Source organism: Nomascus leucogenys, chromosome 6 (genome assembly GCF_006542625.1).
Source record: "Nomascus leucogenys isolate Asia chromosome 6, Asia_NLE_v1, whole genome shotgun sequence".
NCBI classification, from domain to species: domain Eukaryota; kingdom Metazoa; phylum Chordata; class Mammalia; order Primates; family Hylobatidae; genus Nomascus; species Nomascus leucogenys.
This window is the reverse complement of record NC_044386.1, coordinates 44,007,974-44,026,308: the sequence shown is the minus strand read 5'-3', so window position 1 is coordinate 44,026,308 and position 18,335 is coordinate 44,007,974. Positions and strand designations below refer to the sequence as shown.

At 38.1% G+C, this 18,335-nt stretch overlaps 1 protein-coding gene across 8 annotated transcripts in view; it reads left to right on the top strand.

Annotated features, from left to right (window-relative positions):
• TCF12 (transcription factor 12) overlaps positions 1 to 18,335 on the top strand; it is a 380,664-nt gene that overhangs the window by 349,654 nt on the left and 12,675 nt on the right. For all 8 annotated transcript variants that reach the window (XM_003266967.4, XM_030814043.1, XM_003266968.4 and 5 more), the window contains 3 exons: positions 4,506 to 4,620; positions 5,524 to 5,686; positions 15,608 to 15,840. In XM_003266967.4, coding sequence (XP_003267015.1) covers positions 4,506 to 4,620; positions 5,524 to 5,686; positions 15,608 to 15,840 — 511 coding nt within the window. The remainder of the gene's footprint in view (positions 1 to 4,505; positions 4,621 to 5,523; positions 5,687 to 15,607; positions 15,841 to 18,335) is intronic.

Genomic DNA, 18,335 nt, shown 5'->3' with positions numbered 1-18,335 from the left:
ATGCCACTGCAATTGAGCCTGGACAACAGAGTGAGACCCTGTCTCTTAAAAAAAAAAGTCTATATATAGATATATATATAGTGGTATAGACAGGTCAGCTCCCAGCCTGCAGTACAGACAAGTCAGTGATCAGGGTTACTAGCAGTGTAAAGTCTACACGGACACAGTAACCATTTGGCCGAGCATTTCCTTGTCCTCATTAGTATTTGATACTGATATGTCATTTAAATTTTAAAACACGAAATCAAGAGTTTTTAGAACTACTGAAATGTCAGCATTTGGCTTTAGTTTTGTTCCCATTTATTTAGCGTAAGGCTAAACTTCTAGAATAAACTGCTGAGAAGAAGGAAAATTTTTTAGTAGAAAACTGAAAATAAAAGGAATCGTGAATTTTAACAATGTATGGTGGCTTACACCTGTAATCCCAGCACTTTGGGAAGCTAAGGTGGGACTATTGCTTGAGCCTAGGAGTTCAAGACCAGCCTGGGCAACATAGGGAGACCTCATCTTAGCCACATGTGGTGGCTCATGCCTGTAATCCCAGGTACTTGTGAGGAAGAGGTGAGAGGATCACTTGAGCCAGGAGTTCAAGGCTGCAGTGAGCCATGATCACACCACCACACTTCACCCTGAGTGACAAAGTGAGACCCTGTATCAATTAAAAAAAAAAAAAAAAGGGAATCATGAATTTCATTTGAGCAATAAAAAGAGCTCTCTGCAATATAAAGTTAGTGACATCCCATCGATTTATGGCCGTAATACCTAAGTACCTAGGCCCAACAAGATAACTCCATCAAAGCACCTTTCTCTTTAATGAAAAGTACGGTTATTCCTCAGTCAGACAGTAGCTTCAACTTCAAACCAAAACTAAATGAAATTCGAAGCATTTTGTACTAATGGAAGCTTGATGCAGATCTAAAACAGTTTCTTATTCATGACATAGGATAAAATTTCATTTGTGAGATCTTTTGATTCATTGTTACAAGTCCTGATAAAATTTAATCCAGGCATTTCTCTTAGTTATTTTTTGGTATTGCTTGGGTTTTTTGTGTTAAGGGGTAGTTGAAGAAGTAACATATTCTTGTATGAGAGCATAGTAACTAATGTTAAATTGTAAAGTGTAAAGCTACCCTATATAATGATTTAAAAATATAAATCGTATCTGTTTTCTAAATTTTAAAGCAATTAGAGAAACTATATTTTTCTTAGTTACAGGAGACTTAAGACTAAGTAAAGACTGATAGGCAAATAGGGTAATATTTTATTCAAAATTATCTTGGCATTTTTTGTCATTTATCAAAATAAATTTGAAATCATTTTAATCTGCCATTTGGACAGTATTTAATTTTAGTAATGGGGTTTGTAATACAGTAGAAATTGTGTGTCTATGTTTCAAGTGAGTAGAAGGATTTTACTTTTAACCACTCTTTTACTCTCTGCAAGTAATTTTCTCCTAAATGGGCAATTTTTAAAATTTTTATTTTTATTAAGACGACATTATAGTGCTTTTTAAGGGTTTTGGTAACATTTTAAAACATAAAATTGTTCAAAATGGCGACTTCTTTAAAATTTGAAAGCCATAAAGGTTATACATTTATGGAAATATGTAAAAGGAACCATAACAAATGTAATACTATCAAGTTTCTAGTAAAACCTCTCTTCAGATAAATCAAAATCTTGGAGTAGACAGTATATAAAGATCCTTTAACCAATCTGTAAATTAATAGTGATTAAATCATTAGTATTCAGTGAATGGTACAAATTGAACAAATTATTAGAATACGATTCAAAATCAAGAGGAATTCATACTGTTTTTCAGTTTGTCCCTCAATTCACAAGACCTCTTATTCATCAAGTAATTAGATTTAACATTTTTCCATTGTGAATGCTAAAGCCATTGGCCAAATTAAATGAAAACAAGTCCCTTGTTGGGTGCTTCCAGAGAAGTAAGGCCATACATAGATTGTGAAGATTGAGTATGCAGGATGGTGTCGTTTAATGGCATAGGCCTTTTATTCTGAAATGGAGCTCTTCATAATCATTGAAACGTAGAGGGTAGCAGGCCTTGGGGTTTGCCTTGCCCTGCTACTCCCCCAGCAGCAGCAGCCTGTCAGCTGTATGCTAACGAGGTGAACAATTAAACCGAGTCCTATCTGGCCGGCCCCACAGGCTCTAGGCTCAGACAAAGAACTGTTTATACACCTGTTGTATGTGTAGACAGAGCCATTTGAATGTGGAGCTGCAGATTAAAGGGAAGACATGGGAGCCCGGGAGAGCAAGGGTTAAAGAGAACTATAAGAACTGTGAAAGTCAAATTCTCCAGAAAATATATGAGGGCCATTTGCAAGGGGAATCAAGTTACAAAGAAAAAGTTCTGCTAACTTCATTTAACATGAGAAACTCCAGACTTCAAGTCTTCGTCTAGTCTGAGGCCATTTTTTTAAAGGCTTATATTTTTGCTATGTATGCCAGTTAAATTTTTTCTTTTGTAAGCTAATTATGTTTAACTTCATGTGAGAAAATACTTAGTTTGTATTATTCTATAGTGTAAAAATATTTACTGGTGTTTCTGTTGCAAAACAAATCTAGCACCCTTTCTGATTTTCCTTAAGGGAAAAGTAAAATTTCTAAGATTTATTATTTAGATAATGATCAGACATTTTTTAATAGTTGAGTTTTAAAAAATCAAAGAATTATTTATACTGATGAAGTAAAAGGAATCAGAATTCAGCAGATGCATCATCACTTAGATAAGTGAAAATTCAATTTGTTACTGTTCAGTAGTGTTGTCTTACATAGCTATAAAATGTTTCACATGTATAACATACACTAAGTATACGTATGTTTAAAATTTAAATTTTAGAAGGCTATTTTCTTTTAAATTACTTGGTGTGATAGTTCAAAATGTTATGTAAAAACAGAATTAGTACATATTGCCAGGGATCATAGAAGTTTTAAGTCCACACTATTATAAATACAAATACACCTCAGCTTTTACTTTAACTTACAATTATTTCCCCAGCCTGTCAAAATTCTCCTAGATTTATTTAATCTTTAGGGTAGGCCTAATCTTCCAAGGTTCCAAAGAATTTGCAGCCATATATTGTGTTGCCCGTATCTATTTTTATAAAATGGGATTTTGAACTTCCTTTCCTCTTAGATCACTGAGCATTTCATAGTAAGAAAGCACCCTCATTCGTTAAGAATAAACAAGACCAGGATACCCTTGAAACAGAATTTCATGAAACATTTTAAAAATAATTTGCTCTCTTGAATACAATTTTCACAGTCCATTTCTTTACTGATTGTTAGGTTCAGTACTTCAGATTCTTCTCAAGTTTTTTTAGGGGAACAACCAAATACTAAAAGTTTCTGAAAGTGGGAAGTGGGATGGAAGCCTGCCATAGTTTCTGTGGTCCCTTCCCAGCTTTAAGATTTTGTGATTCTAATACATGGTGAAATTGTGTGGTTTAGAGAAAGGGTGTAGTGGTTGCATGATTATTACCCAAGGGAGTAGTGACACAAATAATGCTCAGCAATGACCAATCCTAAAATCATTTTAAAAGTAACTATTGAATTAAATTTTAAAATCCAGTAAATGGCCATGTTTCTTAAAAATAAAGATGAGAATAAGTGTAAAAGACAAACATTTCTTGGAAGGTGTGGTGGAAGAACGAATCTATTCTAATTAGATCTACTACCAAATGACCTCCATTGCCTAAAATTTTGCTTTGGTTCCTTTTGTTTAGCTCACAGAAAAACCAAAGGATAAACTTGCATAGGGGTATTTATTCCTCTTAGGGTAAAATCATACAAAGTCATGGAAGATAAAAGCTATATTAATTACTCAAGGGGGATTCAAAGCTTGGCAGTTCACTAGGATTGAAGGATTTATTGAAAAACAGTGGTTCTCATGTATAACTCCAGGCAATAAACCTATTTAATTAAAAGCTTAATCTTCTAGTTGACACATCTGCTACTATTCTAATAAAAACTTCATCTGTAACAAGTTTTTCTATGTGTATTAATACTGCAATAGCTGACTGTTTGATGGTGTTTGCATTGCTTGGAATGTAGCAGTATTTTGTTAAATGCCAGTTCATGCATACTTTAATGTATTTAGGTATTATATGAAATAGATTTTCAGATTGATTATATAGGATTATTAATAGACCCTATAATATGTAGTGCATTGTGGCTTATAGAATGCTTTGTCAGCTCATTTGCTTCTCACAAACATCTTCTGTGGGATTTAAAATTTACAAATTAGAAGTTTCATTTTTTAAAAAAGATATGTTTTGGTTTGATTTAAAAGCAGTACTACTATGAAGTATTAATATTTTGAAATTCTCCCCAAAAACCAGAATAATGACATCCAGAAAAAGTTGCTGAAATCAGATGAGTGATACTGTTTTCTCTATTAAACCTAGTAAAATAATTTGGACAGTTATTGCCCCTGAACTGTCTTAATCATTTTTTTATTTTGGGGTTTTCTTTAACTTTAGGTTGGAACTCATCGGGAAGACCCTGTCAGTCTCAATGGCAATCATTCAGTCCTGTCTAGTACAGTCACTACTTCAAGCACAGACCTGAACCATAAAACACAAGAAAATTATAGAGGTAACTATATTGTTGGTTTTCAGAAATAATGCAGACAGAGATAACATTTGGAGCACGGTCACCTTTCTCACAGCTGGATTGACATCTGTGAATCAAAAGTCATTTAGGTGAGGGAATTCCAAATAGCGTGGAGAGCAGATATTTAGGGTTCCAACTGGCCCACCTAGGTTGACAATTACAGATACTTATTGATGAATAGAGCCACGTACAGACCATTGTTCAGTATTTACCAGTTATCTTTTACCTCTTCCTGTTCTGTCATGTCCCTCTTCCACAGACATTTTCCCTCATGAGTGTATCTTCATGGTCCTTAGAGGCAGTGACAGAGATATTTCTGATTATACTGAGAGCCCTGAATGATGGAAGCTGTTGTTTTAGAGATTATCATTTGATTGAAGAGACATACAATTTTGATAAAAAGCAAACTTGATCACTGTTCCAATAGAGCTTTCAAATAAGTATGAAGATAGAGCACTTAAAAGTGCAAATAAAATCACCAAAATAAAGTTCTCCTAGTTACATTTAACCATGATGCCTGTTTTTCTGTTTATCCAGGAAGATGTTAAGCTTATGCCCTTTACCTCTGCAGCATCTTAGAAGTTACTTTCTAAAATCCATAGTTTCTTATCCTTGTTCATTTGTTAAATAGTGCCTGAAAGTGAGCATTAGATTGGTCATGGGGGTCAGACTTGTTCTTTTAAATACAAATGCTGTTAAAAAGCACAAGGATGTGGATATATGCTTCTCAGCTTTAAATAGTATACTTTCCTACATCTTCAAACCTCCATCATAACTCTGTAACCGCTAAGGATATTCACCAGCTAGAAAGCTTTTGATTGTCTTAGCTCTAATTCATAAATGAGTCTCGTCTTTTATTTTATCTTTCCTTTGCCTCTTTGTTAGGTGGCTTGCAAAGTCAGTCTGGAACTGTTGTTACAACAGAAATCAAGACTGAAAACAAAGAAAAGGATGAAAACCTTCATGAACCTCCTTCATCAGATGACATGAAGTCAGATGATGAATCCTCCCAAAAAGATATCAAGGTTTCATCTAGAGGCAGAACAAGGTATTTGTTAGCATCCAGGTTTTAAATTTTACTCATTTTCCATAGATAAAAATACTTGAGAAGCTGGGTGTCATGCATTTATTAACTGCCAGCTATGTTCTAGATATTGTGTTAGGATTTTTGTTATGTTGTCTCATTTAATCACCACGTCATCCCTATAAAAGAGAAGTATATGAAGGTTTGATTTCAAAATTATGTTTTCCTTCATACTATACCATTTGAGGGACTATATATAAAATATAATTACATCTCTTCACTCAAGTTGTTTAGTCTGTTAGATAAATAGAAGGTAAAATAGCTAAAAGAAGTTAAATCATGTGGTACGGGCATTTAGATAGATTTGATCAATAAATATTTGAATATGGTCAGGTGTCACTTAACAATGGGATATATTCTAAGAAATGCATTGCTAGGCAATTTCATCACTGTGCAAACATACAGTATACTTTCACAAACCTAGCCTGTTGTTCCTAGGCTGTATACCTGTATACCATGTTACTGAACTGAGTGCTGTAGGCAATTGTAACACAATGGTAAGAATTTGTGTATCTAAACACCTAAAAGGCACAGTAAAAATAAAAGATAAAAAATGGTACCTGTATAGGGCACTTATCATGAATAGAGCTTGCAGGACTCAGAATTGCTCTGGGTGATTCAATGAGCAGGTGGTGAGTGAATGTGAAGGCCTAGGACATTTCTGTACACTTTTGTAGACTTCACAGACACTGTACATTTAGGCTTTATTTCATTTATTATAAAGCCTAAATGTACAGTGTCTGTGAAGTCTACAAAAGTGTACAGAAATGTCCTAGGCCTTCACATTTATTAAAAAAATTTTTCTTCAGTACTAAATTAACCTTAGCTTACTGTATGTCATTTACTTTATAAACTTAAATTATTTTTAACTTTCTGACTCTTGTAATAATAGCTTAAAACACAAACACATTATATAGCTATACAAAAATATTTTCTTTGAGTTCTTTTGTAAGCTTTTTTTTTTTTGAGATGGAATCTTGCTCTGTCGCCCAGGCTGGAATGCAGTGGCATCATCTGGGCTCACTGCAACTTCTGCCTCCCAGGTTCAAGTGATTCTCTTGCCTCAGCCTCCCAAGTAGCGGGGATTACAGGCACCCCCCACCACTCCAGGCTAATTTTTGTAGTTCTAGTGGAAACGGGTTTTCACCATGTTGGCCAGGCAGGTCTGGAACTCCTGACCTCAAGTGATCTGCCCACCTCAGCCTCCCAAAATGCTGGGATTACAGGCATGAGCCACCGCACCCGGACTTTTAAGCTTTTTTCTATTTTTAAAATTTTGTGGGTTTTTTTTCTTTTTAACTTTTCACACTTTTTTGTTAAAAACTAAGACACAAACACACTGTTAGCCTAGGCCTACACAAGGTCAAGATCATTAATATCACTGTCTTCCACCTCCACATCTTGTCCCACTGAATGTCTTCACAGGCAGTAACATGCATGAAGCTATCTCTCCTATGGTAACAACGCCTTCTTCTGGAATACCTCCTAAAGGACCTGCCTTGAGGTCTTACAGTTAACCTTTTTTTTTTTTTTTTTTTTTTTTTTTGAGACGGAGTCTTGCTCTTGTTGCCCAGGCTGGAGTGCAGTGGCACAATCTCGACTCGCTGCAACCTCTGCCTCCCAGGTTCAAGCAGTTCTCTTGCCTCAGCCTCCAGAGTAGCTGGGACTACAGGTACCTGCCACCACACCTGGCGAATTTTTGTATTTTTAGTAGAGATGGGATTTCGCCATGTTGGCCAGGCTGGTCTCGAACTCCTGACCTCCGGTTATCTGCCCACCTCGGCCTTCCAAAGTGCTGGGATTACAGACGTGAGCCACCACACCCGGCCAACTTTTTTTTTTAAGTTAGAAGTATACTCTAATGATAAAAAGTATAGTATAGTATAGTATAGTATAGTATAGTATAGTATAGTATAGTATAAATACATAAACCAATAACATAATTAGTTATTGTTATTATCAAGTACAGCAGGTCCTCAAAGAACATCATTTTGTGAAATGATGAGAAAAAAACTTGATTTCTAGCTAGAGCCTCTTTGTTTGTGGAGTTTGCACATTCCTCCCATGTCTCCTCATGTGGGTTTTCTCTAAGTACTCCGGTTTCTTCCTTCACCCCAAAAATGTGCGTGTTAGGTTGAGTAATGTGTCTCAATTGTCCCAGTATCAGAGAGTGTGGGTGTATGTGTGAGTGTGCCCTGCAATGAAATGGCATCCTGTCCAGGATTGTTTCTACCTTGCTCCCTGAGCTGCTGGGATAGGCTGCAGCCTCCCCCTGACCCTGAACTGGAATAATTGGGTAAATAATAATCTTACTTATTTTTATAAGTCTTTCTTAAATGTACGAATAGTTCACATTTATTTCATTGTTTAATATTAGAAGTGTATTTTGGTCTTTATTTAGAAGTTTGGTGATATTTTGTCACCAGAAATGTACTGTAGGGACTTAACTCGTATTTATATCAATTAACCTATGATAAAACTGGTTTTATTGTATGTCCTTTTCCTTAAAGTTGCAGTTTCCAAGAACTGATGAATGACATTGAGGACTTACTGTAGTGTGTACCATACTTAATTGCATGCTTTTATACAACTGGCAGCACAGTAGGTTTGTTTATATCAGCACCTACACAAACAGTGAGTTAACGTGACTAATGTGTTGTGCTGCAGCCTTACCACAGCTACATTACTACATAATAGACATTTTTTAGCTCCAGTATAATAAGACCACTGTCATGTATGTAGTTCCTCATTGATCAAAATGTTATGGGCTCATAACTGTATATTAATATAAGGGCTAAATATATGGTAAGACTCTGATTTAAACAAGCAAATTATGGCCCATGGGCCTACCCAGCTCACTGCCTATTTTTGTTTTTGTTTTTATTATTATTATTTTATTTATTTATTTATTTATTTTAAGACAGGCTCTCGCTGTCACCCAGGCTGGAATGCCATGGGGTGATCTTGGCTCACTGCAGCTTCAGCCTCCCAAGTAGCTGGGATTACAGGCAGATGCCACCATACCTGGCTAACTTTTGTATTTTTAATAGAGACAGGGTTTCACCATGTTTTCCAGGCTGGTTTCAAACTCCTGGCCTCAAGTGATCTGCTCACCTCATCCTCCCAAAGTTCTGGGATTACAGGCGTGAGCCACTGCGCCTGGCTGCTGCCTATTTTTATAACGTTTTATTAGAACATCACCATGCCCCATTCATTTATCCATTGTCTGTGGTGGTTTTCATACTGCATTGCCAGACTAGAATAGTTGCCACAGAGACTATATGGCCCATCAGAGCTGAAAATATTTACCATCTGGTCCTTCTCAAAAAATGTTTGTTTTTAACAAACAATTAAATAGTAATTTGAGAAAAGTATGAAAAAGGAAGTACCCTAGGCAGAATGATGTTGTGGAGTTTTCTAGAAAATGGACTTGACTTTGCTTTGAAGTATGAATATAGACACATAGTACACTAGTTTCAAGTGATTTCTGGATTTTTCCTTCAAATTTTTCTTCCAGTTCTACATTAAAATTAGATGAGTTAGGCCAGGCACAGTGGCTTATGCCTGTAATCCCAGCACTTTGGGTGGCTAAGGCAGGAGGTCTTGAGACCAGAAGTTCAAGACCAGCCTGGGCTACATAGCTAGATTCTGTCTCTACAAAAAATTAGTGGGGCATGGTGGCAAACGCCCGTAGTCCCAGCTACTTGGGAGGGTAAGGCAAGAAGATTGCTTGAGTTCAGAAGTTTGAGGCTGTAGTGAGCCATGATCATGCCACTGCACTCTAGCCTGGCTAACAGAGAGATGCTGTCTCTAAAAAAAGACTTTTTCTAATGAAAATTTAAAAGTTAGATCATTTAGTATATTTGTGGTACACCCTATTTCTTGGCATACATATTCATTTATCAATGATATGTGTATATATCTTACACAGATTTAAAACATTGTTCTTTGTGTTGAATTATGGTGCAGTGAGGATGGTAGATAAAACTAAAAGAAGCAGAATGTTCCTTTCTGTCATTCACAACTTAAAAGGTGTCCTTTTGCTCTTTTGACATTCTCACTGTTTTCAACACCTAAACATTTATTTTGGGAGAAAGGAAATCTTAAGATCTTAATATTATTACTTTAATATGTATTGTACTCAACTGTCAGGGGCATAAGGAAGGAAAAACTGTGTCAAGGAATTCAGAGACCACTCTTTGGAGGCATCTTAACTCTTACATAGTTTTTATTCAAATAGAATTTTAAGGGAAACAATTTACATCGTTCCTCCATATTCATCTTCTTATAGATCAGGAATCAGCAAACTTTCTCTGTAAAGTCCCAAATAGTGACTATTTTAGGCTTTATTGGACATGCAGTCTCTGTCACAGCTACTCACCACTGCCATTATAGCACAAAAGTAGCCAAAGTCAAATGGGTATAGCTGTTCCAATAAAATTTTACTTACAAAAACGGATGACCAGCTCATAGATCAGTTTGCTGACCCATATTATAGGTCATCAGAAATTAGGAGGCAGTGTAATAGGTTAGTAATAGTCCATAATAATGAACAGGTTAATAACGTGACCTTTGGACAAAGTAAGGGTTTGAATTGTGGCTCCATTACATACTTGCCAAGTGACTTTGGGCAAGTCTTTGAGCTCAGTTTCTTCTTCTCTAAAAAGAGACTTTCTGTTACAGGATTCTTGTAGGAATAACCTGGAAACGATGCATATAAAACCCTTTGCACACTGTCTAGCACACAGTAAGCACTCAATAAAGATACTGTATCTCCTGTTACAGTGGTAATGTAACAGTAGATACAGTGGTAATGTAACAGTAGATACAGTGGTAATGTAACAGTAGATACAGTGGTAATGTAACAGTAGATACAGTATGTATCTTTAAGTGTATGGTGTAGGCTTGCTTCCATGGAGCACTGACCTGACATCTCATCATCATACTGCCACCAGTTAGCTCTGTGATCCTAGGTCTTGAAGTGGTTCTTAGCCCTGCTGCACAGGCCCTGGAACATTTTAGAAATACAGGTGCCTGGGCCCCAACCCAAACTCACTAAATTAGTGAGTCTAGCATCTCTGGTAGTGAGACCTGGAAAGCTGTATTTTTTAAGTGCTTTTGGAGATTCTAATGAGTGGCTATCTGTGGACACCATTGGGCTCGATGATCTTTAAAGGCCTTTTTGAAGTCAAAGAACCAGTGATTTTCTTTTGTCAAAAGGATGCATTTATATGATTCTTAATGATTAGCAGGTAAAATACTGCATACCTTTTAGAGACGGAGTCTCTGTTCGTCACCCAGGCTGGAGTGCAGTGGACAATAACCTCAAGCTGCTGGACTCAGGCAATTCCCCCATGCCCACCTCAGCTTCCCAAACCACTTAGGTTACAAGCACAAGCCACCAGGCCTGGCCTGTGTACTTGTTCTTTTATTAGAATACTCAGGGTATTAAAGAAGGGATAAAAATGTCTAATATTTTTGTACATTATTTCAAGGTTCTGAGAAGCTGTGGTCAGTAGTTTATATCTGAATCATAAATAGAACTTTCTATAAGCTGTTACAGAGCATCTCCCTCATGTTTTTTTTTTCTGATTATGTAGTCTATTTTCATTACAGAAATTTAGAAAATACAGAAAAGTATACGCAAAAATCACAAGAAACCCCACTATTCAGAATTAACCACTGTTTACTTTTTTTTTTTTTCCTGAGAAGTTCTAATTTGATTTCACTGTGATCTGAGAGACATTTTGTTGTGATTTCCGTTATTTTACGTTTGCTGAGAAGTGTTTTGCTTCCAATTATGTGGTCAATTTTAGACTAAGTGCAATGTGGTGCTGAGTAGAATGTATATTCTGTTGATTTGGGGTGCAGAGTTCTGTAGATGACTGTTAAGTCCGCTTGGTCCAGAGCTGAGTTCAAGTCCTGGTTATCCTTGTTAATTTTCTGTCTCGTTGATCTGTCTAATATTGACAGTGGGGTGTTAAAGTCTCCCATTATTATTGTGTGGGAGTCTAAGTCTTTTTGTAGGTCTGTAAGAACTAGCTTTATGAATCTGGGTGCTCGTATATTGGGTGTGTATATATTTAGGATAGTTAGCTCTTCTTGTTGCATTGATCCCTTTACCATTATGTAATGGCCTTCTTTGTCTCTTTTGATCTTTGTTGGTTGAAAGTCTGTTTTATCAGAGACCAGGATTGCAACCCCTGGTTTTTTTTTTGTTTTTTTTTGTTTGTTTGTTTGTTTGTTTTTGCTTTCCATTTGTTTGGTAGGTCTTCCTCCATCCCTTTATTTTGAGCATATATGTGTCTTTGCACATGAGGTGGGTCTCCTGAATACAGCACACTGATGGGTCTTGACTCTTTATCCAATTTGTCAGTCTCTGTCTTTTAATTGGGGCACTTAGCCCATTTACATTTAAGGTTAATATTGTTATGTGTGAAACTGATCCTGTCATTATGATGCTGCTGGTTATTTCGCCCATTAATTGATGCAGTTTCTTCATAGTGTCGATGGTCTTTACAATTTGGCATGTTTTTGCAGTGGCTGGTACCAGTTGTAGATTACCATGTTTAGTGCTTCCTTCAGGAGCTCTTGTAAGGCAGGCCTAGTGGTGACAAAATCTCTCAACATTTGCTTGTCTGTAAAGGATTTTATTTCTCCTTCATTTATGAAGCTTAGTTTGGCTGGATATGAAATTCTGGGTTGAAAATTCTTTTCTTTAAGAATGTTGAAATATTGGCCCCGACTCTCTTCTGGCTTGTAGGGTTTCTGCAGAGAGATCTGCTGTTAGTCTGATGGGCTCCCCTTTGTGGGTAATCCAACCTTTCTTTCTGGCAGCCCTTAACATTTTTTTCTTCATTTCAACCTTGGTGAATCTGACAGTTATGTGTCTTGGAGTTGCTCATCTTGAGGAGTATCTTTGTGGTATTCTCTGTATTTCCTGAATTTGAATGTTGGCCTGCCTTGCTAGGTTGGGGAAGTTCTCCTGGATAATATCCTGAAGAGTGTTTTCTAACTTGGTTCCATTCTCCCCGTCACTTTCAGGTATACCAATCAAATGTAGATTTGGTCTTTTAATGTAGTCCCATACTTCTTGGAGGCTTTGTTCATTTGTTTTCACTCTTTTTTCTCTAATCTTGTCTTCTCGCGTTATTTCATTAATTTGGTCTTCAGTCACTGATGTTCTTTCCTCTGCTTGATCGAATCGGCTATTGAAGCTTGTGTATATGCTTCACGAAGTTGTCGTACTGTGGTTTTCAGCTCCATCAGGTCATTTAAGGTCTTCTCTACGCTGGATATTCTATTTAGCCATTTGTCTAACCTTTTTCCAAGGTTTTTTGCTTCCTTGCAGTGGGTTAGAACATGCTCCTTTAGCTTGGAGAACAGCTTTGTTATTACCGACCTCCTGAAGCCTACTTCTGTCAACTCATCAAACTCATTCTCCATCCAGTTTTGTCCCTTGTTGATGAGGAGTTGTGTTCCTTTGGAGGAGAAGAGGCATTCTGGCTTTTGGAATTTTCAGCCTTTTTGCTCTGGTTTCTCCCCAGCTTTGTGGTTTTATCTACCTTTGGTCTTTGATGTTGGCGACCTATGAATGGGGTTTTGGTGTGGATGTCCTTTTTGTTGATGTTGATGCTATTCCTTTCTGTTTGTTAGTTTTCCTTCTAACAGACTGGCCCCTCAGCTGCAGGTCTGTTGGAGTTTGCTGGAGGTCCACTCCAGACCCTCTTTGCCTGGGTATCACCAGTGGAGGCTGCAGAACAGCAAATATTGCTGCCTGATCCTTCCTCTGGAAGCTTCGTCCCAGAGGGGCACCCGCCTGTATGAGGTGTCTGTTGGCCCCTACTGGGAGGTGTCTCCCAGTCAAGCTACACGGGGGTCAGGGACCCACTTGAGGAGGCAGTCTGTCCGTTATCGGAGCTCGAATGCTGTGCCGGGAGAACCACTGTTTTCAGAGCTGTCAGGCAGGGACGTTTAAGTCTGGAGAAGCTGTCTACTGCCTTTTGTTCAGATATGCCCTGCCCCCAGAGGTGGAATCTAGAGAGGCAGTAGGCCTTGCTGGGCTGCAGTGGGCTCCGCCCAGTTCGAGCTTCCCTGCCACTTTGTTCACACAGTGAACATAAAACTGCCTACTCAAGCCTCAGTAATGGTGGATGCCACTCCCCCTGCCAAACTTAAGCATCCCAGGTCGATCTCAGACTGCTGCGCTAGCAGCAGGCAAGGCTCCGTGGGCCTGGGACCCGCCGAGCCAGGCACGGGAGGGAATCTCCTGGTCTGCTGGTTGCGAAGACCATGGGAAAAGCGCAGTATTTGGGCAGGAGTGTACTGCTCCTCCAGGTACAGTCATCATGGCTTCCCTGGGCTAGGAGAGGGTAATCCCCCAACCCCTTGTGCTTCCCAGATGAGGCGATGCCCTGCCCTGCTTCAGCTCACCCTCTGTGGGCTGCACCCACTGTCCAACCAGTCCCAATTAGATGAACCAGGTACCTCAGTTGGAAATGCAGAAATCACCCATCTTCTTCATCAATCTCGCTGGGAGCTGTAGACCGGAGCTCTTTCTATTCGGCCATCTTGGAAGCAACCCACCTCAACAATGTATTTTTTTTAAGTATTTTGTTTTTGTTTTGGATCAGCTTTATTGAGGCTTAATACACATGTAATAATAAAATTCGCTAATTTTAAATATACAGTCTTTATGTATGTTAAAATGTATATATTTTGTCATTTTGACAAGTGTAAAAGTTATATAACAGCCACCTTATTCATAGTGTAGAATATTTTCACCACCTCAAAAAATGTCCTTATTCCCCTTGGTAGTGAGTCCCTTTCCACCATCCCGTGGTCCTTGGCAACCATTGATCTGCTTTCTGTTACCATAGTTTTGTCTTTTCTAGAAGTTCATGTAAATGGAATTGTAGAGTATGTATGTGATCTTTCATGACTGGCTTTTTTTACTTAGCATAATCTGCAGCTTGATTTTAGATACAACATAATGGTCCATTGTCGGAATGTACTATGATTTATTGAACCCATTTCCTATTATTAGATCCCAATATGTTGCTAATGTAAATAATTCTGTGATCATCTCCCTTTACATAAATTTCTATGTACATCTCTAATTATATCGTTAGGATGAATTTCCAAAGTTGGAATTGCTGATCAAGAGGTGATAAACATTAAGGCTCTGGATTCGTTTTGCCAATTTGCCCTTCAAAAAACTGTGTCATTTCTCCCATGTTTTATAATCATCACCACTGATGATCGTTTATCTCTAGAACAAAAAAATAGCCATTTTCTGAGATACTTCTCTCAATCCATATCTTAAGCTTTCCTTCTTTCTTTTCAGTAGGTAACTGCCAGAGTATATTTAAGAGCATAGGCTAAGCAAATTATACATTCATATACTAGGAGGGATTATAAACTGTAATGTGTATATCAGTCATCTGGGGAACATGTTAAAATGCAGCTTCTAATTCAGTAAGATGGGAGTAGAACCTGAGATTCTACTCCAGTGTTTTTAACAAGCTCCCAGTAATGCTGATGCTGCTGATTTGTGGATCACATTTTGTGTAGCAAGGTGCTAAAATATTATGTAGTTGTTGATCTTATATTTATGAAGAGTTTCTGGAGAAATCTTTATGCTATAATGTGCAATGAAAAATGCACTTAAGAGTGTATGTAGTATATTTCAACTATATGACTGTATATGTGCATTGAAGAAAAATTGGAAAGGAATATACAGTCATGTTAACTGCACCTATTACAACTGTTTACAAGATTTATAGGTGGTTTTCATTTCCATCTTTACGCTTTATAATTGTGCACAATCAGCATATCTTACTTTATAGGGAACCTAACAGACCTTGTTGTTACTTTATTTTCTAGCAGTACTAATGAAGATGAGGATTTGAACCCTGAACAGAAGATAGAAAGGGAGAAGGAGAGGCGGATGGCTAACAATGCCAGAGAACGCTTACGCGTGCGGGATATTAATGAAGCATTCAAAGAGCTTGGCCGAATGTGTCAGCTTCACTTGAAGAGTGAAAAACCCCAAACAAAACTCCTTATTCTTCATCAAGCCGTGGCAGTCATCCTTAGTCTAGAACAGCAAGTCAGAGGTAAGTAGGTTTAGCCGAGATGTATAACTGTTCTGCTTCAGATGGGCAGACATTTCTGTTTACAGTTGCTCTTCTGCTTGGGGAAGTTGTTTGTTATTTCTCCCAGTACTTCTGCTACTGTATCATCAGGGTCGTTTTTCCTGTAATTCTCACCTCTGTCTCACTGTATCACCCAATATCTGTGGGCTCCGTGTTCTCCACCAATAGAGAGTAATTCTGTGAAGCAAAGCAGAGAACAAACAGCCTCTGCCTGCTGCTCAGCAATAGTGCTTTGTGTCTCTTTGCTCTGGTTGCTTCTGATCTCTCAACCATTAAATTTACCTGCCCTCCTCCCTGCTCTTTATGTCTTTCCTACTTCTCTGTGTTCATTTTCTTGCCTGCTCTACTTTGGAGTACCTACCGTGCCCTGCTGGTTAATAGGATGCCTTGTCATCGTCCCTTCTGCCTTTGCCATATACCTTTACACCCATATCAATAAGGTCTCAGGGCTTCTTTGTTGACCCCAGACCAGGAACACCAAGAAATTTTTGGGCTAAAATACATTAGCATGCCTGTGTGTCCTTAAGGGCAAAACAGCTCACCCACTGCTAACTCAGTTTCATTTTTCAGGAAGTTTGTTGCAGTCTTGAAGAACCTTTGCAACTTCATTTCTTCAACATGTATTTATTGCATACCTCCTCTGTTCCAACCACCTATGTCCTAGACCCTGGGTTATCAAATAATAGAAGCTTCTTGTCTTTAAGAGGTTTTACCATCAAGCTTGAGTTTCTCCGTATACTTACATATTGTCTTAAAATATCCTAAGCATTTTTGCAAGGAATTCATAGATGTGGCCCTAGGTTCCAGATCTGACCACTAGTCTCTCTGAGAGCAATTCTTTCGATTTTGTGTGAAGAAGGTTCAAAAAAGAATAGGGTGGGCAGAGGCTTGAAAACTACAGCCATGGAGCCTCAGCGTAGATTACAGAATGAGTACTCTTTCTTAGGAAAACCAGAGTTAGAGAACTTGAACAAACTTTCAGAAATATATACAGTAGTAGTTAATTCATCCACTTCCCTCCAATATATTTAATGAATAAGAATGAGGGATAGATCATTTTGTGTGTAATCAACCTAATGTTAAAAATGGATACTTGCTCCTCTTCTCCCAAGGTCCTTGAAATATCTGTGGATTATAAATGTTAATGAAACCTAATCTTCAAGGAGTTATAGACTCCCTTGTGATATCCTTAAGGAGGCAGATTGTTACCCACTCACTTGTGGCAGAAGCAGTGGTTCCTTGAACTACTGATACCTCCTGTCACTTTACCAATGGTTTTTTTTTTTCTTGAATTGTGTCTGACACCCTTTGTCTCACTCTGAAGGCAGCAAGGCACGTATGTTCAGTGGTTCAAGTACACTCATTCTCCTCCTCTTCAGCCCAGGATATCTTCTACCCTGACTTCACCCAGCCATTTATTGTTAAAGCCACTGCCTCCATCTCAGCTGTGAAAGTCTTACTGTCTGGTCAATGGAATACCAGAATTTATTCTAGTACACAGTACCTTGTCCTCCCATAGTGCATTAGAATCAGAATGCAGTCATTTGTGTTTTTAAAAACTTTTTTTTAAGCACAGAGATACCTACTTCAGATCTAAGCCATTAAAATGAGAAATACTTCTGTGATGGAAAAACACAAACATAAATAAATAAAACATAAATTCTACCATGCCTAGATGGACCTTATTCATTTGTAACATTGGAATTTATGGTGGTTCCATGCGGGCACCTAGAACAGAAAAGCTGAGTCTGAGAGAAAATCTATCATCTAGGCTTTCTTACTACTGACTTTCTGTTCTGTTAGGGGTACTGACTTTCATACAGTTCTGTAAAGCTCTGTCTAAGGAGTCTTTGACTGATGAGAGTTTGAACAGATTTCAAATACACTAAACTGTAAGTTCGTTAGGGATTGCTTTGATATTCAGAAAAGCCTGCTTCTCCCCTGCCTTCAGACGGGGCTTGAAGCCTTATCTTAGGACTTTACATAAAAGCCCAGGGATCTTTGTAAGACATGTATGTATGTATGTATGTATGTATGTATGTATAGATGGTCTCACTGGGTTGCCCAGGCTGGTCTTGAAATCCTGGCCTCAAGCGTCTATAGGCTTGAGCCACCATGCCTGGGCTCAGACTCCTTGAAGGACACTCTTATGGCCATCAAATAGGGTTTAGAACCCTTCATACAGGCCACAATACCTGTGCCTTGTCTTTGGCAACACCTTCAGAGTTTTGTATAGCCACTGTCTTTTCCTCGATTTACCTACAGTTTTGAGTTATTTTGGTGACTTGATCACTTTTGAGAGCCTCTTCATCCTGTACAGAGGCCCTCTTTAGCAGTCCCTGATCTAGCACTTTCTATAAAAACAGTTTTTGTCTGCATGACCTATTTGGGCATCTTCTGCACTCTGGCTCCCCTTCTGGTTTGGGATGATGCCGCAAGACTGTATCTGATTGTGA